The following is a 23933-nucleotide window of genomic DNA, read 5'->3' on the forward strand; positions in this document are numbered from 1 at the left end:
TTTTACTCTAATGTTGTGTTTCAGTTTAAAGCTCCATCCATTAAAGACAGTCGTTTCATGTGAGCTTACCTTTTAACACACTCATCTTGGATGACTGGAAGAAAAAATAACAAAAAAGGAAAGGCAGTGAGCTTACAGTAGAAAATCATGTACTACAGATCTGAGAATAAATTTGATTTGAATTTATAAATTATTTTGCTTTAATTAGTATATTTATTAAATTATTGATTAATAAGACATCATTAATTGGATACAAGTAAAAAGCATCACTCATATTTTATAATAAAATTATTCATTAAATAAATACAAATATTTAATACATAATGAATAATATTGATTTGTAGAAATAGTATAACAGCAGAGTGTTACGTGTTACAGAAATTATGATGTTACTTACCGTCTTGATCTGATTGGGTCTTCTTAAAAGTAAAGGCTTCTGTTTTTAAGCAATGGCATGGAAAAGGCATCAGATGCTTTCAAGACCTATATAAAGAAGGTACCTTTTGCAATTATGTACAGTTGTCTTCAGAACTGGGGCTGCGTGATTCCCATCTGTTTCGGTTTTTACAGGTTAGACACTGTGCTGCCACTCTGTTTCCTAACTACCCCTCTTCACCTCCTATGCAAGAATGGGAAGAACTTTTGAAGTTTAACCCTCATCACAAGTCACAAATTTCAAGAATTTATGGTCGGTTATTATCTTTAGATGGGAGTGCTATTGATAAAATTAAAAGAGCCTGGGAGGGTGAGCTTAGATAGAATTTTGAAGAGGAATGGTGGGCTGCTGGATTTGATAGAATACGTTCTAGTACGATATGTGCTCGTCTGAGCCTTATACAATTTAAAATACTACATAGAATCCATTTCTCTAAGGCCCGCTTATCTGCAATATATTCTACTATAGAGGACAGATGTGACAGATGTCAAGCATCTCACTGCAATTTGAGTCATATGTTCTTCACTTGTTCTAAACTGCAAACTTACTGGGTTAATTACTTTACAGTGATGTCCGAGGTGCTCAGGGTCAGTATCGATGTTTGCCCTGCTATCGCAATTTTTGGGGTTCCAAGGGTCTGGTCTCAGTTTAGTTCCAAACAATTGGATATTTTGGCATTTACGTCTTTATTAGCTAGGCATCGTATTCTAATCCAATGGAAATCTGATAAGCCTCCTACTACATCTCAATGGCTTGTAGATACCATGTTTTTTCTCAAACTAGAAAAGATTAGATGTTCTTGGAAGAGTAGCTTCTTTAAGAAAGAAAGAAGATCTTTTATCTCATATTTTAAATCTCTCAAATCTCTGCCTTCTGTTTAGTTTATTTATTTGTTTATTTATTTTTATTTATTTTTTTTCTCTCTTTTTTCCACCCAATTTTTTTTTTTTTTTAGTTCGTTTGTTTCATTTTGTTTTAATGATTGGGATGTGGTTGTTAGTTCTTGATTGATTGTACGTGATGCTTGTTTTATTGTTTATATTGTTAAAAATGGATAATTGTTTAAAACTTATTTCAGTAATAATGATGATTACACAATAAAAAAGTTTGAACCTAAATTAAAGGCTTAAAGATGCGACCAGCGGTCAAGTCAAGTTCTTACCAAAGTTTAGCCCCTCCCCCTTTATACCCATCACTTCCTCTCACCATCATCACCATATTTGGAACTGTATTTTGTCCTTTGTTGGTTTTTGAGCCAAATGTTAAACCTGTGTTAAGAGACCAGTATCACTTCCTGTTTTGTGTGTTTCATTAAAGCTGTGTGAAATTTCTATCTGTGGTCAACCTTTTAGCCTGAAAGATGTTTGGGACTTGATAAGTCCTTTATAAATCTCCAGTGGAACGTTTGTTTCCTCTAAAAAGGATGAATGTGAATGAAGGATGATTTGGATGGATCATCCAAAATTAGCAAAAGGATGAAACCTAGAGAGAGTGTGAGATATTTGCCTGGATAGTCTGTTGGACAGAACCACTTGGAGGCTATTTCATGCCGCCTTTGAACTGCCGTTGCATCGGTCAGCTTTCAGCAGGACGGAATCAGTGTTGTGTCAATAATGCACTCTCCTGTTAGTTCCTCAGGAGCTCTTGGTTGCTGTTGTAGAAAGGAGATTATTTACATTTACATTATTTCCTGTCCCATGTCACTGAAATGAGGATGAGGTTCCGTTCTGAGCCTGGTTCCTCTCAAGGTTTCTTCTTTCTCAGATCATCTCAGGGAGTTTTTTTTCACCACTGTCACCTCAGGTTTCTCATTAGGAATAAATGTTAGAGATAAATTATTAACTCTATATTTCTGTAAAGCTGCTTCGAGACAATGTCCAGTGTTAAAAGCGTTATACAAATACGTTGAATTGAATTTACGTTTATCTTGTGAACTCAATTCTTCATCTTAAAGCCTATTATTCAGTAACTCATTCCAAATGGACTTCTGCTGGACCAAACATGGCTTCAAGAGTAAATCTCAGACTCGTTTCAACAGTAAACTGCAGAATATCTCTCTTTACATTTGTGCATTTGTGTATGTACACACACACACACCTCTACATAAAGCATAACCTTTATTGATGTAGTTTCTGTTTTATTTCAGATAAGTTGAAACTTCCTCCAGGGAAAAAATTGACAACTTCATAAATATCCACATCCTGATGGGTCTTATATTACATAACCCTGCATGAAACTGACAACGCAAGATACTGAAACCAAAAGAGTTAAAGATGAAAATAAATCTGCTGACTTGTTTGGATCTCACTTTTCCCAGAACTAGTGCTGGTTATATCGCTATTTAAACCCCACATTCTCACATACAGTGATGCATAAAACTGTGAATATGTGACTTTATTGTGTTCTAGATGTTTATACACATCTACAGAAGTGGCATGTATATATATATATATAAATTCAAGTATTGCAAGACATGTATGGAGTAAATAGTTTTCTAAATGATGCGTTGTGTTTTTACAAAACAGACCCTTTACCTAAGCCTCCTGATGACTTGGGCGGTGAAGCGAAAGTTGATATCTGCTGGATATAAAAACTTCTGACATGTCTGTTCAGGGCACTCATGCTATGCTGAACTGAAGCAATCCCAGGAGAGAAAGCAAGTAAGAATCAACTCATTTCTAATTTTATGTACTTTTAATGATCCAGTTTAAAAGAAATTAAAGGATTTTAGCCTTAACCTGAATTGTATTGAAGCTGTAATTGATTAAAGGTTAAATTATGTGTAAGATGATGACTAATCATTTCTGTCAGCAAACCCTGGGTTTTCTAAATGTATTAATTTTATATGTATATATATATATATATATATATATATATATATATATACACATACATATAAATATATATATATATATATATATACACATACATATAAAATTGATAAATGGCCAACATCTAAGAGAGTTCCTGGAAACTGACGGAGCACATGGACTAGCTTGCGGATGTGTTCTACTGTTCATCAGACCCCTCTGGAAGTGGTTGTGAGACAGCATCCCAGTCAGGTCCCAGAAGCCTGTTCTCAAGCTATTGAGGAGGAGATCAATCAGTTGCTCAAAGATGAGATAATAGACGAGTCTGCCACCCCCTGGTCCAACCCCACTGTAATGGTGCTGAAGCCAGACAGAATTTACAACACTGTGATGACTTCTGGAGGCTCAACCATTTATTGGAATTTTATAATATACCCCCACCACGATGTGAACAACTTGGAGGTGTGGCTGGGAAAAGCCCTGTTCATATTAACCCTTGACCTTAATAAAGGGTACTGGCAAGTGGCCCTAGCCACAGAAGCCAAGACTAAGACCATTTTCAGCACTTTTAGAAGTATCTGGCAGTACCAGTTCCTCCCATTTGGCCCGCCCAGGGAACCAGCAACCTTTCAAAGACTGGTGGATATTGTCTTGAGATCTTATAAACAATATGCATCCACCTACATTTACAACATCATAATTCACTCCACCACTTGGTTGGACCACCTGTATCACTGGGAGTGGTCAGGCTTGCAGCCTGATGGCTTACCCATGCAGTTGCCATCTGGGGCTGACCAAGGCACAGTACCTGAGGTACTGCATCATGGTCTGCTGGAGGAAAGTAGAGGCAGTCAAAAGTACCCACATCCCATGACTAAGAAACAGGTACATGCCTCTCTTGGGTTCACAGGGTACTACACTTGTTTTGTCCCTCTTTTCTCCTTCTCTAGTCCCCCAAGACCTTACCAAGAAGGGCTAGCCAGATGGGATGTAGTTGGCATTCCAAAGACTCAAAAAAGTGTTCACCATTTCCCCTATAGTTCAGAACTCCAACTTCAACCGCCCTTTCATCGTCCACACAGATGCCTCAGAGACAGGACTAGGTACTGTCCTTTCGCAGACCTTTGAAGGGGAGGAGCACCTGGGCTTCTATATCAGGCCAGGACCTCCAGCTTGGTGGTAAGTATGGAGGGGATGCTGGCTGTTTTCAACAAACAACAATTCCCCTTTATGCAGTACAAGGAAGTCTGTAATGGCATCCTCTCTGGGGCAGTATCCATTTGGGGGTCAGCAACCACTCCAGTATTGCATCAGTTTGTTCATTCTCAGCATCACCTGTTGGCAGTATGATGTACTGTCTGACTACTGCTGAGAAAGCAATTTTCTGTTTTTACAGTTTTCTAGTGGGTAACTACAGAGAATTAACAAGAATGGAAACTTGCATGCAAGGATCAATGTGTGTACTTACATATACAGGGATGAAGTATTTTTGTTGACCAACCAGAGAGTAGTCATCACACTGGTTCTCTCGACAGAAAGCCAATAGTATTTTTATTATAGTAAGTTTCATTCTGTTCTGTTGGTCCAGTGACATTCAATATTATTCTACTTTGCAGAAACATTGTAGTTGATATGGGAGGAAGCTACAGCAGAAGACAGTGGGTTCTCCTGGCCGCGGGTTCTAAAGGTTGGGAAAACTACAGACATCAGGTATAAATATTGCTAGAGGCTGTGCTTAAGCAACACAAATATAATATGGTACATTAGCTGTTTGTGTTTAGAGCTCAGTAAAGTAATTTCCTTTAAATACATATCTAAAGACATGCTTGCTCTTTCAGGCTAATGTGTGTCACGCTTATCAAGTTGCTCAACAGAATGGCATTCCAGATGAACAGATCATAGTGATGATGTATGATGATATTGCTGATAATGAAGAGTGAGTATTACAGAGTTTGTCTTGAAATCTGAGAAAACCTGCACTTAACCATTCAAAATAAATTCCCTGTAGCTTCTGAAAGAATATATATATATATATATTGTGTGTGTGTGTAGAAATCCTGTATGTGGAAACATCATTAGTGTACCAAATGGCCCATATGTTTACCCTGGGGTTCCAAAGGACTACATCGGAGAGGTAATGTGTTCTGTAACATGCTATTAATAAATACTTTGACTTATGTGATTTTCACTATAGAATCATTCTGTTTAATTTGTCCATCATCAGGAGGTATCAGCTGAAAACTTTCTAGCTGTACTGCGTGGAGATCCGTCCGCTGTTAAGAAAACAGGACCAAAAAAAGTCATACAAAGGTAGTTACCTCCATTAGCTCTTTATTAGACAGATTAATCAATTCCACATGTAACACAACGTGAATGTCCTTTCACATCATATACTGACTGGTCAGAAGGCATTGATTTATTTTTTTATAACTCTGATAGTATAGCAGTTGCTAATCAGAGGTTTAGTACGCTCATACTAATAAACTGTACATTAATACATTAACACATTGTTTCTATAGCAACAGATCATTCACAGAATACATTCTTTAATAATAAACTGTCAGGAAATCCAAGGAATCAAATGCAAATGAATGAATGCAGCATTTGTTAGCAAATTGCTGTGGGTCTTGAGGACAAGCTGTTACAGGATATAGTTATCGAATAAATATCAATATGTTTATTTCATTATTTTCCCTTTCAGTAGTCAAAATGATTCCATCTTCATCTACTTATCAGACCATGGAGCTCATGGAATCTTTGGATTTCCACATTCTACAGTAAGTTTCATCTAATTTCCTCCTTTTTCCATTCAGATGTGAGTTACACAGCGAGGACTGAATACTGATATTGTTTACACCAGATGTTCCAGATGTTTTGTGAGCTTTAGGCACACAGGGTGGAGTGGAGTTTCCGGTAAAACATGCATGTCTGAATTCACAGATCTTCTGATCTTCTGATATTAATGTTGGGTCCATTGAGGAGCAGTATTAAGTCCGGCTCCACTGTCTGGCAGTTTGATGTAACTACAACATGAGACACTGAAATGTATATATCGCTGTAAATACTCAAGCATTTCATCTGTCCTAACTTCCATATGTGCATGTGCACTCTATCCTGTCCCAAAGTGGCTATTCAATTTTTCAATTCAATTTTATTTGTATAGCGCTTTTAACAAAGAGCATTGTCTCAAAGCAGCTTTACATAAGAAACAACATAAGAAACAACGAAACAGACAAACAGTCCTAGATGTTATCCCAAGTGAGCAAGCCTGAGGCGACTGAGGCGACTATGGCAAGGAAAAACTCCCTTAGATGTTATGAGGAAGAAACCTTGAGAGGAACCAGACTCAAAAGGGAACCCATCCTCATTTGGGTAGATGACTGGATCAGAGCATCTCCAAAACTGCAGCTCTTGTGGGGTGTTCCCGGTCTGCAGTGGTCAGTATCTATCAAAAGTGGACCAAGGTGTGATGAGCGGCCAAGGCTCATTGATGCACGTGGGGAGCGAAGGCTGGCCCGTGTGATCTGATCCAACAGACGAGCTGCTGTTGCTCAAATTGCTGAAGTTAATGCTGGATCTTATAGAAAGGGGTCAGAATACACAGTGCAGGATGGGTCAGGGCAGAAAAGGGGGAACCAACACAATATTATGCACATTAGGCATGTGTGCATATGCACGCTGTCCTGAGACCTGCCTGGTGCTAAAAAAAGAGAAGAGTCTTGATGCAGGATTTCCTTGTACCCTGAGAGGTGGTGAGACCAATCAAGCAGTTGTGGAGGATCTGAGGAAGCATGGTGCAGTGTATGGTGTGATAAGAGATAAGAAAGTCCTGGTTCAATTTTGGCTGTGTAGGTGAGCATCAGTGTTTGAAACCTGATTCTGCAGCTACAGCAAGCCTATGGAGGGAGCATAGCAATGGGGTGGTGTAGAAGAACTTATAAAGATTGAAAACAAGTCATGCACCTACATTCTTAATCAGTTGCCAGGATGAAGATGTTTAAAAATGGAAAGGGACTGAACAAGTACCTGAGTGGCCTGTGTGGATAGAAATAGACAAATCCTTCTGATGTAAAGGAAAAATGACATGAGAGTTTCTGATTAGCAATGTGAGAGGAAAGGGGCAGCTATGGTTATACCCAGTGACTGAAGGTCAGATCAATGAGTTGTCCAGTGAGATCACAAGATCCTGGACATGCAGATTAACAGCAATTCAGTTATACTGGGATTAATATAAATGAGAGCACAAAGACTTTATTATCTCCACACATACATTACAGCACAGTGGAATTATTTTCTTTGCATATCCTAGTTGGAGTCAGAGTGCAGGGGCAGCTATGATACAACACCCCTGGAGTAGGGAGGGTTAAGGGCCTTGCTCAATTCCCCAAAAATTGAACAAGGGGCTTGGTGGTGCTGGGGCTTGGACCCCGGTCCTACAGTCAACAACCCAGAGCCTTAACCACTTAAGCCACCACTGCCCACTGCCCAATTAAGTTTCAGCTCATGAGCTGCCACTAAGTTCTATCCAGTTCACCAGACACAACCAGAGCCAACAGACCACACTGTGCTTGTCTTCTCCACGGCCTAAGAGGGTAGAAGTGATTATGAAATGTAATAATCAGTTATTTCCTATTACAGCTTTATGCACATGACCTCATTAAGACAGTGAATACAATGTCATGGAGTGGCCAGTTTTCAAAGGTATGTATTTTTCTCTTTATTATAAATTCTTATATATCATGTAATACATAAATTTAAACTGATATAATAGATGACAGATATCACAGGTTATATCACAGCACTGCTGGGTTCTGCATTCTGATTGGTCATAAGGTGTTGTATAACAGAATAAGTTATAAGTTATTGTTTCTATAGTAACAGTTCATTCACAGGGGCATGTACGTGGGATGCGCTACATAAAATGGATTACCAAACATACTTCAGCTTTTATGTCCTCTGTTTTTTAGTTGTTTAGTCGTTTTTTTTTATTTTTTTATTTTATGCTTTCCACTTTTTATGCTGTTTTGTGGGCATCAGAAATACACATTTATGGTTGATTGCAAGTTTTTGATACATTCACAAACAAAGAAAACCAGCATTTACAAAATTTACACCATAACATTATGACCAGTGCCAGGTGAAGTGAATAACACTGAGTATCTCCTCATCATGGCACCTGTTAGTGGGTGGGACATATTAGGCAGCAGGTGAACGTTTTGTCCTCAAAGTTGATGTGTTAGAAGCAGGAAAAATGGACAAGTGTAAGGATTTGAGCGAGTTTCACCAAAAGGGCCAAACTGTGATGGCTAGACCACTGGATCAGAGCATCTCCAAAACTGCAGCTCTTGTGGGGTGTTCCCGGTCTGCAGTGGTCAGTATCTATCAAAAGTGGTCCAAGGAAGGAACAGTGGTGAACCGGAGACAGGGTCATGGACGGTCAAGGCTCATTGATGGACCTGGGGAGCGAAGGCTGGCCCGTGTGATCCGATCCAACAGACGAGCTACTGTTGCTCAAACTTCTGAAGAAGTTAATGCTGGTTCTGATAGAAAGGGGTCAGAATACACAGTGCAGGACGGGTCAGGGCTGTTTTGGCAGCAAAAGAGGGACCAACAGAATATTAGGCAGGTGGTTATGTATAATGTTATGCCTGGTCAGTGTAAATCCAACCTAAATCTTTCTTTTTTCTTGCTGAAATATTTACATAAAACTTATTTAAAGATTGATCAGTGAGGCCTGTATGTTTTGCAGATGGTGATTTATATGGAATCGTGCCATGCCGGATCAATGCTGGACAAGCTGTCAGACACAAACGGTCAGCACTTTTTCTAGCTTTGACATGTTTAGATACATTACTCTGTGTGTATATCTCTAAAGCCTTTATCATTGTTTCAGTGTATTCAGTCGGCTCATGCGGGTCTAACGAATACGCCTACGCATGGTTCTGGGATAAGGAAAGAAAGACTTATCTTGCTGATGTCTTCACTACTTACTGGCTACACCACACCGAGACGGTTAGTGCTTATACTCGTATTTTTGAGCTGTTTCTACATATTTGTTAAGTACATAAAATTACATACAACTGATTCTTTTTCCTTTTTGTTACTTCACTCTAAAGGCAAAACTCAGCTTGACTTCATTTGAAGATCAGTTTTCTTACCTAAAGGAAAATGTCAGCAAAGCTGTGAGAAAGTATGTGGGAAAGACTCAGATGCCAAGTAATTACGGGTACAAGGTGCGTAAAATCTGAAATAAGTATAGTATTTTAAATCATTTCCTAACAATGGAGCACTGTAAATTGTAAACATTATTAACCAAAACATTACAACAAAGTTTTAAAGATGTACATTATACAAACAATTTTAAGTATTTTTTCCTCCTTCACTGGACGTTATTCAGGGCATGCTGAAGTTGATGCTGAGTGAATTCCTCGGAGAATCCCCCGTCTCCGTCAGCGAGGTCTACACGTCCCAGACCCTGAACGTTGTAGAAGTGTGTGACGTTGTAGAAACATCAGACGTTCCACTGATCGTTCAAGAAAACAAGATTAAAAATGAACAGGATCCAGAAAAAAGACAGATCCTGCAGAAACAATATGATGATCTTAAAAAAGTAAGTAAGCCACTTCTACTCCTACTGAACTGTAGTTCATTTAGAGTCTGAACTGTGAATAGACTCAACCCTCACACTCTCTGTCTCCATATCCTGACTCTTCTTCAGGAACATAACTAAAATTCTAGAAGTAATAAAGACAGGATGTCACTGTTACAGTAAAATACAGAGTGAAGAGGTGGTGTGATGAGGCGTGAAGAGATTATTTTCCTGTAACTCCAGAGATTCACTCCTCTTACACCACAGCAATCTGACAATAACAAAAACTTTTTATGTTGTAGACACTTTTAGTGCCGACGTCACAATGTCATAGCGCTAGCTGGAGGCAAAGCAAAGGGGAAACTGGAGGTGGCCAATACAAACCAGTACGAGGAACATAAATGTCATCTTGTTGTGTTGTTGTGTGACAGTCGACAGAGCACAAAATCTAATTTGAAGTTTTATTGCATACCTGCTGCCACTGCCAGATAAAAAAAAAACCATGACAGCTGTGGTCAGGGTTAGCTGGAGGCAAAACAAAGGGGAAACTGGAGGCAGTCAGTACAAACCAGTACAGAGTCGGCTACACAAGGAACGTAAATCTTGTTGTGTTTTTGTTTGTCAGAATCGACGGAGTACAGGCTCTAATTTGAAGTTTTATCGCATACCTGCTGCCACTGCCAGACAAAAAACCCAACTGTGGTTAAACTCAATAATACGAGTGGACAGGACAGAAATGATCATTAAAAATGCTTGCATTTGCAGCGCACACTTCATATCAGATAAAGTTAAAGAAACTAGTGCTTGTCGTTGGTGTAGTTTAAGGTTTGGTTACTTGTCTAAATATTTCTCATGCATGCCCACCTCATCAAAAATGGGTGAACAAGTTCAATGATTTCTTATATAACACTGAAGTTTTAGCGTGTAAGTTAGCTAACTGGTAGCAAACAACCGGAGACTAAACAAAGGAAACTGTTTGGGTCATCTCCCTTTCTGCATTAGCCAGAAGCGCTCGGTTTTTCCATCAGATAGGTGTAGATGTCAGGTCACTCAACCAGAGGTCATCCTGTCACATCGTCCACCCATTGAGTGAGTGTGTACGGCTTTGTATGGTTCCGTCCGTTAAAGTTACTTTTTTCAAATAACATTCTCGGTCCTGGACAGTGAGTGACCTAACATAGTCAGATAAATTGTAATTTTGACCAGGCATTGTTTAAAAACAAACTAACAAAACTTGGTAAGTACTGCTTGTACAGCAGTCAGGGAAATCTTTCTGCCTCCACCTAAGCTCCGCCCACAAACAAAAATACAGTCACAGTGTTTACTAACAGAAAAAGGGTCATGCTTTTTTTAAGTTACAGATTTTATAAACGAATATGACCAGCTGTAGTCTGTGCAATAGTAGAACTTTATCATTTTCAGCAGTGTTCATTACTCAGATGTGCCACATCAGCCATTGCTGCTCGGAGTCATGTCGAAACCCCACCCATTATATGCTTAACTCCGCACCTACATGCTGCATACATGTTAGATAAGTGTTCATTATTTCAGTATGTCCAAATGCTGTCATGAAATATAATTTATAAATAATCACTTTAAATGTCTTTAGGGATTAAATTGATCTTTATTCATCACATTTGTAGAAGAGGAAGACAGTGGATGAAGCGCTGCAGAAGATTGCAGAGAGGATAAACGCCTCACGAGCTCTGAGTGAGAAACGTGAGGTGACTCTCACGTACGAGCTCAAAGTCGTGGCTGAACATTTTAGGAAAAATCTCTTCAACTGGGAAAAGGAGCCGGTATGTTTATATGTACTGTGTGTGTGTGTGTGTGTGTGACATCTTAAGTTCGACCTTCAATAATTATTTTTCCACGTTTTAGTGTGTTTAATTATGCCCAGTCTGAACCCAAACCAAAACAACTAGCAAATGAACCAAAAGAGTCAATTGCACTTTGATTCAGAGTCAAGTTCATGGTTGGTTCATATTTATTCATGTAGTAAATAATGATAGTCAAAAGAATAAAAAAAACCTTTGTGTAAAGCTTTATGTAAATAAAAATAATGTCATACTGAGTCTTTCTCACTCTGTCTCTTTCTCCCTCTCTCTCTCTCTCTCTCTCTCTCTCTCTCTGTCTGCAGTATGTTGTCACTTGTTCACACCTACAGATTTTAGTGAATCTGTGTGAGTGTGGGTTGGAGGTTGAGAGGTATGTGATGTGCTTTATTTTTTATTTTTATTTTGGAGATTTAAGGAACTAATCACATTCAGTCGTTTCTAATTCATTTGTTTGTTTTTATCAGCATCAATGAAGCCATCTCTCACGTGAGCCGGGAGATTCCTTTCTGAAGATCTCACACACGACTTCTCAATCATTTTCTTGGATGTTTATGATTTATTATCATGATGTATTTGCAGTGGAAAATGTACCAAAATCACATCATTAAAAAGTCTGTCAAAGTCAATAATAAATAAATTGCAATTTTACAGTATTCAGATTTTGTGTTGCATATTTATAATTAAAATATTGTTTTATTTTTTAATGTGGACAATAGAGCTTTTATAAGAAGAATTTGTCCTAAAGTTCTAAGGTAGACCACATTCAGGTCAGGGTATTGGGATTGTTTTATCTAGGGGCATACCAAAGAGCTAATATAGCATGATGCAATACCTGTAGTAGCCAGAGGTGGAGCTATGAGCCATTTTCCTCTCTCCTCACTCCTGAATCCCTACCAGATTATAAGCACTACTGAAGATCTTTGCTGAACGTAACTGTTCTGAGTTGCAGGGACCAGTGGCAGATGATAACAACATTGGATTTTAACTCGATTAAGACCTTCAATAATGTATGTCAAGGGATGTTAAGGCCTTTCTTTCAGAGCTTCATGAATCTACTCCTCCATGGCCTGTTGTTCAGTCAGTAAATATGATCTCATGGTGGAGTTGCTCCTGGAAGAAGTATAACAGGGCATGGTACTTTTGCTGAACATCTTGCTAAGGTCCTGATAGTCTGGAAGAATTTCAAGAGGTAATTGGTCCTCTGGACCATGAGCCGTGGCAGTTCTAGGAAATGCTAGTGAAGCTAGTCAGACCAGTGTGTGCTTTGCCATGGGGATGTGGTTACAGTGTTGACTACTGATAGGAAGGTTGTGAGTTTGAATCCCAGGTCCACCAAGGCGCCACTCCTGTACCCAGAGCAAGGCCCTTAACCCTCAATTGCTCAGTTCTATAAATGAGATAAATGTAAGTTGCTCTGGATAAAGGCATCTGCCAAATGCCAGAAATGTAAAACTAAATTTCTATATTTGCTCAAGGGATCCAGTGGATTGTGCAATTGCATCCACTGGATCTCTTACATCCCAATAGAGACAGTGCTTAGTTGTCAACTTGGCATGAAAATAGATCAGTTTGTGATGTAATATGCTGACTTGTGGAGAGGTTTTGGGCTGTTTAAGAGTTTTAGGGTGCTGCTGCAAATGGGTCCCTAGTCTCAGTGTTGCATCAGTAGAGTCTCTTGATCACTGAAGATCCGTCAAGTCAGAGTCAGCATCTGAGTCTTGTATTTTCATGGGTAACATGAATGACTGATAAGACCATTAGTTAAATGACACCATACAAGTGGAGGGAGTTGCTCCAGCGCTTTGATGAACTGGCCATGGCTTATGGTGGAGCATGGAGCAGACAATAACTAAAGAAGTGATCAGGTTGCACACCGTAGAAACAGTGTTGTTCACTGTGGTGCTTCTCCTGTTCACCATGGCCTTTGGAATGCTGAGCCTCGTTTTGGTATGGGGGCATTCCGTTTAAAAGCTGGTCATTGAGATGAATGGCAAGATTGATGAGAGAATTAAGGCTATACTTTTCATTCCATACGCCATCTCTGTGAGGATATTGGGGTTTAAGCTCTGCTGGAATGCTGCTTCCATAGGGAGCTCATTCCAGCCACTAAATGAGATTAAACTCTGATTGTTGAACAAATATGTGTAATATAAAGGGGTTCAATTGGCATACTTATCCTGCTGTAGCAAATAAACACAGGCAAATAAATTCAAATCAGAAAGCAAAGTTGTAATCCACAAATAGGCAAAAGGTGTCATATGCAAACCAAAAAAACAGGACAAAACTCAAAAGCATAAATCAGGGACAGGTAAATAGCAAAGCTGATATAGCAATGTACTAAGAATGGCTTGGTAACGTTGGTAATTGTCATTTGAGGTGGCTCATCATAATCTGATGGCTGGGCTCTTAGGACAGAACAAGGCATTAAAACATCAAGGCACTAATAAATCAGAGGGAAAATTGGGAGAATTGACTAGTAAAAAATAAAATTCTATACATTCTTGACCTGAAAGCAAAGCTCCACACACTGGGGCAGTTGTCACTGAAGAATTTTGCTACAGAGAGGGAAGAAACAGGGCAAGGAAAAGGGTGAGATGAGATGGAGAAGAGGGGAACCGACGAAAGAAATAGGAGAGCTTAACTGCACCCAGATACATGGCAAATGGTCTTCCACCAACTGGACTGCCTCGTCCTGTGCGCCGGATGGTGGCAATGATCTCACTCTTTCGTCAGTATGGGTAGCTGAGAGACGAAATGCTCCAGCACTGTGTGGTTGATCACATCAGCAGCACCCTCTGGCAAGCATTCCAGAGCTGCTGGGCAGATGTGAACAATGGCTAATATCTTGAAATGCCAGCAAGAAGAAGCACTGACGCTGTTGTTGCTGCAAAATTGCCCACTTCAGATCTGGGTACTCCTGCGAGCTGTTGAGCCACGAACTGGGTTTCCCAGGATAGTAGTGGAAGCAGATAGACAGCCTGCTCGTAGTCTGGCCACAGCCACACACTCAAACAGCTCATTGAAGGCTCCTGCATTGTCGTGTGGCCCCACCTTGCTGATTTCAATGTGAGGTATGGTTATCAGGGCTACTGCTTGAATATCCTCTTGGCAGACCAGGCTTTGGATCAACTGTCAGTCTTCAGCCTGGGCTTGGAGCGCTGCCTGTAAAAGTTGCTCCTGCTCTGTCCTCAGCTCCAAGAGCACTTGGTACTGGGTGTGGTGGATGCCATCAAGGGTCTTAACAATTTCTGTCTGTGGTGAGAAACTCCATCCCAATTTTGGCACGAGTGTTGTGGTTTGGAGAGAATGCACTTTATTCTTACTTTAGCTATTCAACTGTATTATTTAAATGCACACAATCTCACATTCACACACTGTAAGCTCAGCTCAAATTTTCATTTCCTTGTTTGGCTTTGTTTTGTGTTCCAGGCATGGTTTTCCCTTCATAATAGTGGCCACACCCTTCCTCAACACACTTACCCTACCTCTTTGTCATCCAGATCTTATAATTTCTTGTCCAAGCTGCTTCTCCACCTTGTTTTCTTTCATACCCTTGGACACCAGTTTTTGTAGTGAGGAGTTATTTAATATCATTAATTTCTACAGCACTAGAGTGCTGGATGAGGATTGGTTGCAACTGGTTGTTGTGTTTGTTATAGAGTGTTCCAAGTGTTTTGCTTTTAAAAGATTTGAATACTTTTCTTTATATTATTTTTATTATAAGTGTCAGATTTGGAACACATCTGTACAGAAAGAATAAAAGTAACTAATGTTGGATTGAAAACTCCTATAGAAATGGGAATTGCAATCGGTGTGGCTAAATTTTATAGATTCAAATCTCAGAGGATGCATCTGTTACGGTCAGGTGAGAAAGGATGACATGCTTTGCATGAGAAATTTGGTCATGTGGTCATGTGTGGAGGAAGGATCCTGAAGGATCCTGCAGTAAAGGCAGCCATCTTGGAGCAGGTGGGTCTCATCCTCCACAGACCACACTTCCGCTTCTCATTACTGCAGACAGAACCTGAGTCAAACTCTGACACGTACACAGGAGACTGGTGTCTCTATCTCGCATTATTTACTAATAAATGTTATTCTGTTCCTCAGATCAAGCAGAAACTGAAGGATCATGGGATGGCAGAGAACAGCACAGTGAAATGGAGAGAGCAACCAGATGTTTTGGTGTTTCATAAAGAGAACAGACATAATTATCCATAGTACATGAGCCCAGGAGAGTGTGACCTTTATTGTTTTATTCTTTTTGAGATTCTATATAATTGTAGATAACCTAATTGTAAAGTGATACATAGTTATATGTAGTGGTTATAAATACTGAATAGTCATCATGGAAAATCTAAACCATTCAGAGTTTTGAACATCATAAGCACTAACAGACGTCCAGTGAAAATAACATTCTGAAATTCTTTTCCTGGCTGCTGTAAGTGTTATTTACTAATGCATAAATCATTAGTAAATGACACTTATATATGCAAATACTTTGATCTCATTGCCTGTTATATCTCTATTTGACCCTTGAGAAAAAAACATGTATGATTTATATTCTATACTTAAATAAAGAGGTACTGTTTTCTTCTCTTTCTTCTTCTACAACCAAATTGATATATATATAGTTTGAAGACAGTTTGAAGTCTTCATCAATGAATACATCAATACTGGCTCAGTAGGTCATGGATTAAGAACACCATCAGTGTGCACACCTCACCATCACCCTATGTGCTGTGGCCAAAGCCTCACACTGAACAAAGCTTTTTTGAATTGAGGTCTAATTACAGCCCGAGTCCACCAAACTCGGACATGTATTGTCATGTATTGACATGTATGTATTCCCTCGGACAGTCACCAGTGTGTATTCCCTCGGACAGTCACCAGTGTGCACCAGTGTGTATTCCCTCGGACAGTCACCAGTGTGCACCAGTGTGTATTCCCTCGGACAGTCACCAGTGTGCACCAGTGTGTATTCCCTCGGACAGTCACCAGTATGCACCAGTGTGTATTCCCTCGGACAGTCACCAGTGTGCACTTCAAAACGTGGCACTGATCCTGGCCCAGTTTCCCTGCAATGCCAGCAGACCGAGCCAGGCCTCAGTCCTACCTCTGTGATGCCAGAATGTCTGTGGGAAACAATCACATGGATGGCTGAGGAAGTGGGAGTCCAGGTCCGGGACTCTGTTCTTGAATCAGCTACCAGGGAGCAGGGACTTTTCAATTATTAAAGATAGGTTATATCACATGATGCATGACACCCAAGAAGAAATGAAGAAATGACACCCAAGAAGAAATGTTACAGTGTGTAACATAGCAGAGACACTCTTCTGTGTTATCTCTTGAGTCCCAAAAGAGATCCTGGGCATGGCATTTATGTCACAAACACTATGTGAGCTTTACACGTTACTGAGGGGTGAACAAAAGGTGTCATTGAGCATTTTAACTAAACACTTAAAACCTTGAAGTTTGTTCGCAATTACGCACATAATTGGGATAAGTGGCTCGAGCCCCTGTTATTTGCAGAATGTAAGGTGCCACAAGCCTCCACATGGTTTTCCCATTTAAATTATTCGATGGGCACAAGTCTCATAGTGTCCTAGATGACGTTATGGAAAACTGGGAGGAGGGACCTTCTACAAATAAAAAAAGATATGTCCCAAAAACACCAATCCCGGATGTATAATGTGGAACACAGCTACGGGAATTTGCACTGGGAGATGAAGTGCTCATTTTGCTGCCCAGTTTTACTACAGGGGATATTAGGAAGAAACAGGGTAAGGAGAGGGGCAAGTGTGAGCAGTGTCCATGGACATGCCGTAAATGGTCCTCCACCAATCGGACCGTCTCCTTCAGTGCCACTTGTAGTTGAGCAACAAATTGCACCAGCACCACAAGATTAATCACGTCATCAGCCCCACGCAGCTTGGCGAGCAGCCACCTCTGGCAGGCATCCAGGAGCTGCTGAGCGAATGCTAATGGGCGGCTGATATGCCAAAATGCCGGTGTGCTGACGGTGTTGTTATGAGTTGCCTGCTTCAGTACTCCAGCATGCTGTAGAGCAGTAGTAGTAGCAGACAGACTGCCCTTTCAGACTAAGGTCAGCCCCAGGTGTCACCCGCAGGCTCGAACAGCTTGAGGAAGGCTTTACCACTCTTTAAGCTTAGCTCTCCCTCCATTGGCTAAGTTTTCTATAAAAGTTTGTAAGATTTGCAGATATTCCCTGTATTACTAGGCATGGTGCTCTGCCATGTGCAGTGAAGCATCCATGCAAACATTTTTAAACAAAGTACTAAAGCAAATGACTTGCTGACGACAGAAACGTATTGGTTAAAGTTTTTGTTTTGTTGTTTGGCTCATGTTATGTTTCACTTTGTTTTGTATTCTGTTTGGGTTTATATTGGGTTCAAAATAAGCAAGCCCCTCCCCCACATCCAAGTGGTCAAACCAGAGGCATACCTAACAAAACAGAAAGGCATGAACAAAGGCATGATAGCAATTCTAATCCCTGTTTGTCCAGTAACATAAATCATAAGGTTAACCAGGAGACATTAAAACCTGTGAACATCTAATTTAGCACAAAACAATTATAGTGTTTATTATTTGAATAAAGATATACACAGGTCTCCTGAGGCCTACTGAGCTCCAAAGAATGGCTTCAGATTCAACCCACTTACTTTCTGCTCTTTGTCATCCAGATTCAAAACATTGATTGGACACCAGTTTTTATGCATTAGGAGGTGTTTTTGGCCATACAGTACTAAGGTGAGGATCTGTTGCATGAACAGTCCTTTTCAGTTCAACATCTAAAACGTGTCGGACTGGACACCACAAAACATAAATGTTCTTAGTTTTTCAAAACTAAAGCTATCAGATAAAATCCAGTGGTCACTGAATGCCAGCACAGTGCTTGTGGCAATAGCACACACAGATAATCCCCTGCCTATTGGTCAGTCATTTACAGCTTCACTGGTTTTGCTTTTAATACTTTTCTTATTATAATATAGCACTAAAGTGTCTGATTTGGACCTTATCTGAAATAAAAGCTATTAAAAATCTATTAGGAAATGTTGTATTTAAAAACAGGAATTGCAATCTTTGTGGCCAAACTTTATAGATTTAAGTCTCAGAGGATGGATCTGTTCTGGTCATGTGAGAAAGGATGACACGATTTGCATGAGCCACAAGTCGAGACTGAAGCCTCAGACATCATTCGTCAGTCTTTCACATATTACACTTTTGCTGTTTCTACCAGTTGGTAAGTGTTTACCGTTTAATGACCTTATTTTAACAGCACTCAGTAATTTCAAGCAAATTTTCTCATAGATAGTTTAGTCCCCATGTTCCAGTTGAATGTAATAGTTTTTGCCTGTTTTGAGTTTTGCTGATATATTTTTTAGACCATGTTAATTTTGTCAGACAATTTACTTCAGTTTTAGCCCTCTGACAAAGAAGTCTAAATTTCAGTGATCAAACAAGTAAAACAGCTTAAACCTACGCAGTAAAACTGACAACAAAGCAATTTTTTTTTCAGTTAATGAAAAATAGTGTAGTTAAAAATGACTGCAGCCGTAGCTCAAGGGCCATAGTGGTAATTTGGTGGGCCTGGACTTCAAACTCACAACCTTCCTAAGCTTCTACGTACCCACATTCCCATATAAGCTTTGAAATACATAAACAGCTCAGAGGAAAATGACCTATTATCTTTTAACAGTGTTTATTGCTGCATTCAGTAAACTTTCCTTAAAAAAAATAACTAAATATATGTCGCCAAATGTGTTTGCAGTAAACAATGTTCCTTGTTTTGTAATTGTATGTTTTTAACTGGAGATATTGAGAGATTTCACATTTTCTCACAAAGATTTTACGGTTCTGTTTTAGTTTGTGAATTCCACATCATGAAGACTCTGTACTTACTCCTACTTCTCACAGGTAAAGGAAATATGTGTGATTGTTGGCGGAATGGGGGGGGGAGGTATAAAGACTCTAGGAAAAGCATGGGAATTGGAAAATCTTCTCCAAAAGGGATGTGTGATCGCTTAGTGATGCTGAGATTAGAACTCACAGCCTTCTGATCTGTAATCTTAACCACTGAGCTACTATTTTCCTGAAAACATCACCATAGGTAGAGAGTTGCAGTTGTAGGCTGTAAGCAGTTATCTTTCTGAATGTTTATTAGACAAAGAGCTAGGGTTTAGTCGAAGAGATGCAGCCTGGGAACATTCCACTATCTCATCCATTAAATCATCCTTTAAAGCAAGCTTAAACTTTCCTTATCTATTCTATGTACAATAACCACCGGCCAGGTGACTTTCCATTCACATATCCCACATGTTTCATGTACAGCATCAACCTTATGGCCAAAATATGTGGACACCTGACCACCACACCTACATGTGCTTGCTGAATTATTCATCTTTCTCTTTTCTGGTATAATCAGCTCCACTCTTCTGGGAAGGCTTTCTACTAGCTGTAGGAGTGACTACACAAAAGCATTAGTGAGGCTCAGATGCTGGGTTGAGGAGACCTGGGGTGCAGTCGGGGGTTCCAGTTTATCCCAAAAATGTTGGGGGTTGAAGTCACATGAGTTCTTCTAGTCCAGCCTTAGACAAAAAATGACTTATAGATGATGAATTTTAACAAGATACTTCAGCCTAAATCCCTTCCACAATAAATCCTGTAAAACTCTCTCTCTCTTTCCCAGCATCATTCCCCCTTGTCCTGCCAGTCTCTCGGAAGTATTTTATGATCCACCAGGGAAGAAACTGGAGCGATGCTCTGGCTTACTGCCGGGCCACGTACACTGACCTGGCTATCATTGAAAATCAAGACTACATGAAACGATTTGTGAGTGACTCTCAGAAACAACAGCTGAATTCCAGCGCTTGGATTGGACTGTACAATGACATCAACAGCTGGCACTGGTCCTTCGGAAACGAGCCACTAGGAAATATGACAAAATGGATGATGGGAGAGCCGAATAACAACGGTGGACGTCAAGAGTGTGTTGCGATGCATCCACACGGTTGGAGCGATAGATTTTGTAAATCCACATTTTTCTTCGTGTGCTTTGATGGTGAGGAAACAATACGTGTTCTTACTTTAGCAGTAGAGAAGTATGTCTTAAAATCTCTAAAAGATTCTGGGCTGTATTCAGAGTGAAGTTGAAAATTAATGAGAATTGAATACTGAACTTCTGCTAATCATTCTGTGGTCCAATGCCACCGACAATAATTTACACTTAAATGTATCTATTGGCTGCAAATACACACTAACATACATATAATAGAGTCACATATCTATAAGTTTAATAGTCTATATTCATTTTTCCAATATGGAGAACAGCAGAGGAGATCTTAGGAACATTGAATTAACAAAATTATACACAGATATTCATTTATTCATTTAACCAAACAAAATTTTATGCCAGGCACTTAGAATGATTTAATTCATTCATTAGTCATTTTTAAACTGTCTCTTGCTTTCATTTGAGAAAAAAAATATATCTTTCAGTCAGTATTTTCTATCCTTGAACAAGGCATGTGCTTGTATTTATTGTATTTAAAAAAAGATTCTTCTATTAAAACACTGATGCTAATGTCAGCGATCTGAACTACATGCAGGAAATTAGATCAACCTGAATGCTGAGTCTAGGGAATCTACTTCAGTGTGTATTTAGTCCATATTTAAATGAAGGCATCTTCACAGCACAAATAATAATAATTTTGGACTTCATTTGCTTCTGAACGCTGTATAAGTTACTTGTCCAGGGTGTACCCCTGCCTTTCGCCCAGTGTGTGCTGGGATAGGCTCCAGCAAATGTAATCAAAGTGGCAGATTCTACAGAACATTTAAGCTCTACATTAAAGGGGAGTACAGACAAAAACTTAGCAAATTGTGTATCAGTGTTCTACCGTTTAGCATTATCTAGTAACCTGTTTACTTCTTTTTTACAGATACCAGAAATGGCACTGAGAGGTACATTAACATCTCTAATATGATGACATGGTTTGCAGCTCAGAGTTACTGTAGACGGTATTACACAGATCTGGCCAGCACCAAAGATATAACAGAATACTTACTTGTACAGTCGTTTTTTCCCAACGAGACTTGGATTGGTCTGTTCAGAGACTCCTGGAAGTGGATAGATAAAAGCAACCTCTCTACCGTCAGTTGGATGCCTTATCAACCTGATAACAAACTGTGGCATGAAAACTGTGGTTATATAAACAACAGTAGAGTCGGTGATGCGCTATGCTCAGACATAATGCCTTTCGTCTGTTATTCGGGTGAGTTTCAGTTTTATCCAGTCTCAAATTTTATTGGTTTAAACTTCTCAAGTGGAATTGTTTGGTCATGTGTGTGTTTTTGTGTCTCTGCATCTAGGAATCATAAGAAAATATAAAACTGTAAGGCTGAAGGTGCGATCCAATCAGGATGTGAACGATCCTGGAGTAAAGGCGGCCATCTTGGAGCAGGTGGGTCTCATCTTCCAGTCAAATTCTGACACATACACAGGAGACATACACAGGAGTAAAAAAAATGTTGTTCTGTTCCTCAGATCAAGCAGAAACTGAAGGATCACGGGATGGCAGAGAACAGCACAGTGAAGTGGAGAGAGCAACCAGATGGTTTGGTGTTTCATAAACAGAAAAGAGAATGATTCTACATCGTGAACCATCCCAGGAGAGTGTGACCGTTTGTTGCTATATTTTTCTGAGATTCTGAATAATTGTAGATGATCTAAGTGTTAAAACTGATAACTGAATATTATCTGAATCTCCTTCTAGACACATAAATATACATAATAGTTATATATATATATATTTGTAGTACAGTGGAACCTCAGCATAGGAGTTTCATCGGTTCTGGAGTCGAGTTCTTAAGGTGAAAATTTGTACTGATGAATTTTCCCATCAGAAATAATGTACATGCAGATAATCCATTCCAGCTCCCAAAAATATTCCCAGTATGAAGTGTATGTAAACTGTATGGCTGCTTACAAAGAACTGACCCAAGCCAAGCATTCCATGTCAAGGGTCCTCACAGGAAGTTGTGCCACCAAGCTTGGGCTAAAAATAGAACAGACCGCCCACACCACCAATCTGTCCACAAAAAAAATGTCACCTAGTGAAAAATCACCTAGCTTTTGAAGGCATGCCGAAGGTAACGTTGGTTTGACTCTTTCCAAACAGCTTTCACTGACTGATATTACATTCGTAAACTCTCTTCGGTTGGCTTTCCACTGACGCTAATATGTTTTGAACGGCTCCCGGACGTACGTGGGACTTAGCCGGCGTTTTGGTTTGGTTCAGTTTGTTGCCAAGCATGCCAAAAATGCTTCGTGTGCCAACGCAAATTTCTTGCACAATTTCAATTCTTAAGGTGAAAATTCCCAAGGGAAGGCACTCATATGCCGAGGTTCTGCTGCACCTATATAAATATTTGTATTCAATGTCAAAACTAACAGACTGATAATGTAACTTGAATCTAAATGTAAATTGACAGTACAGTGAAAAACAAAGAAAAACACATTTCATTGGAAGTTCTGGTTATTTCTATAACTACAGAATAAATCTTTGAAACATAACATGCATGATATATTTCACATGAACTGTATCTAAACAAATATGTATATATGTAAAAATATAGATTGATTTACACACACACACACACACACACACATCATGACATGATTGTGTATCTCCTCTCATTACATGCTCTAACTGTATTTTACTTCATTTTTCTTGTTTTAAGCTTCAAGATCTCACATGTAGGTCAACTAAAATGATCAAAATGAGGCCATCACACTTCATATATTAAATCTTTATATGTTTAAGCTGCTCTGAAGTTTGTACTTTTTTATCATCTAGTTTTCTAGCCCTTGATTTCAGCTTCTAGGTGATAAGTATTGTTGGATTTTATGTAAGTAAACCTTGCACAAAGAACACCATTGTGATTAAGCTGGTGGAAACTGGCAGGAGCAGGTGGCATCCAATCACAAGAAAGATCTTAATCCATGAAACTCCTGGAAAATGCTAAGCTAGTCGTAAAATCCCCTGTTTCAGATATATAAATTTCTTTAACAAATATTTTCAATCTGTGTCCAAACATTTTATAAAACTAGCTTCTTCAAGTGGTCTTTGTAAAATTAAGGCTAATTCCACGACAGTCTTCAGCTCACAAACTGCTCTGATTCTACGAAGAACTGTAGAATTCTATGGAGAGCTACTGCTGAGAGAAATCTGAAGAATTTG

At 39.4% G+C, this 23933-nt stretch overlaps 2 protein-coding genes across 2 annotated transcripts; both read left to right on the forward strand.

Annotated features, from left to right (window-relative positions):
- Nucleotides 1-2317: 2317 nt before the first annotated feature.
- LOC131363925 (legumain-like) lies at nucleotides 2318-12276 on the forward strand. Its single transcript, XM_058406924.1, has 15 exons — nucleotides 2318-3096; nucleotides 4197-4425; nucleotides 4863-4956; nucleotides 5085-5182; nucleotides 5299-5380; nucleotides 5471-5556; nucleotides 5948-6023; nucleotides 7885-7947; nucleotides 8996-9059; nucleotides 9140-9258; nucleotides 9363-9479; nucleotides 9644-9856; nucleotides 11479-11634; nucleotides 11976-12043; nucleotides 12138-12276. The coding sequence occupies exons 3-15, from the start codon at nucleotides 4879-4881 to the stop codon at nucleotides 12181-12183; spliced, it is 1266 nt and encodes a 421-aa protein (XP_058262907.1). The 5' UTR covers nucleotides 2318-3096; nucleotides 4197-4425; nucleotides 4863-4878; the 3' UTR covers nucleotides 12184-12276.
- Nucleotides 12277-18868: 6592 nt separating this feature from the next.
- LOC131363863 (C-type mannose receptor 2-like) lies at nucleotides 18869-23479 on the forward strand. Its single transcript, XM_058406800.1, has 6 exons — nucleotides 18869-18934; nucleotides 19558-19608; nucleotides 20381-20752; nucleotides 21633-21965; nucleotides 22063-22154; nucleotides 22238-23479. Exons 2-6 carry the CDS (start codon nucleotides 19575-19577, stop codon nucleotides 22337-22339), a joined length of 933 nt encoding a protein of 310 aa, XP_058262783.1. The 5' UTR covers nucleotides 18869-18934; nucleotides 19558-19574; the 3' UTR covers nucleotides 22340-23479.
- The last annotated feature ends 454 nt before the right edge of the window (nucleotides 23480-23933 follow it).

The sequence above is a fragment of the Hemibagrus wyckioides genome, linkage group LG13, assembly GCF_019097595.1.
Source record: "Hemibagrus wyckioides isolate EC202008001 linkage group LG13, SWU_Hwy_1.0, whole genome shotgun sequence".
NCBI lineage: Eukaryota > Metazoa > Chordata > Actinopteri > Siluriformes > Bagridae > Hemibagrus > Hemibagrus wyckioides.

What these genes read in the sequence shown, in the direction of transcription:
- LOC131363863 (XM_058406800.1), top strand. Translation starts at nt 19,575, where the DNA reads ATGAAGACTCTGTACTTACTCCTACTTCTCACAG. An exon ending in CTTACTCCTACTTCTCACAG is followed by an intron (nt 19,609 to 20,380) that starts GTAAAGGAAATA and finishes TCTCTTTCCCAG; the next exon opens with CATCATTCCCCCTTGTCCTG. An exon ending in AGGCGGCCATCTTGGAGCAG is followed by an intron (nt 22,155 to 22,237) that starts GTGGGTCTCATC and finishes TCTGTTCCTCAG; the next exon opens with ATCAAGCAGAAACTGAAGGA.
- LOC131363925 (XM_058406924.1), top strand. Translation starts at nt 4,879, where the DNA reads ATGGGAGGAAGCTACAGCAGAAGACAGTGGGTTCTCCTGGCCGCGGGT. An exon ending in CCAAAAAAAGTCATACAAAG is followed by an intron (nt 5,557 to 5,947) that starts GTAGTTACCTCC and finishes TTTCCCTTTCAG; the next exon opens with TAGTCAAAATGATTCCATCT. An exon ending in AATATGATGATCTTAAAAAA is followed by an intron (nt 9,857 to 11,478) that starts GTAAGTAAGCCA and finishes TCACATTTGTAG; the next exon opens with AAGAGGAAGACAGTGGATGA.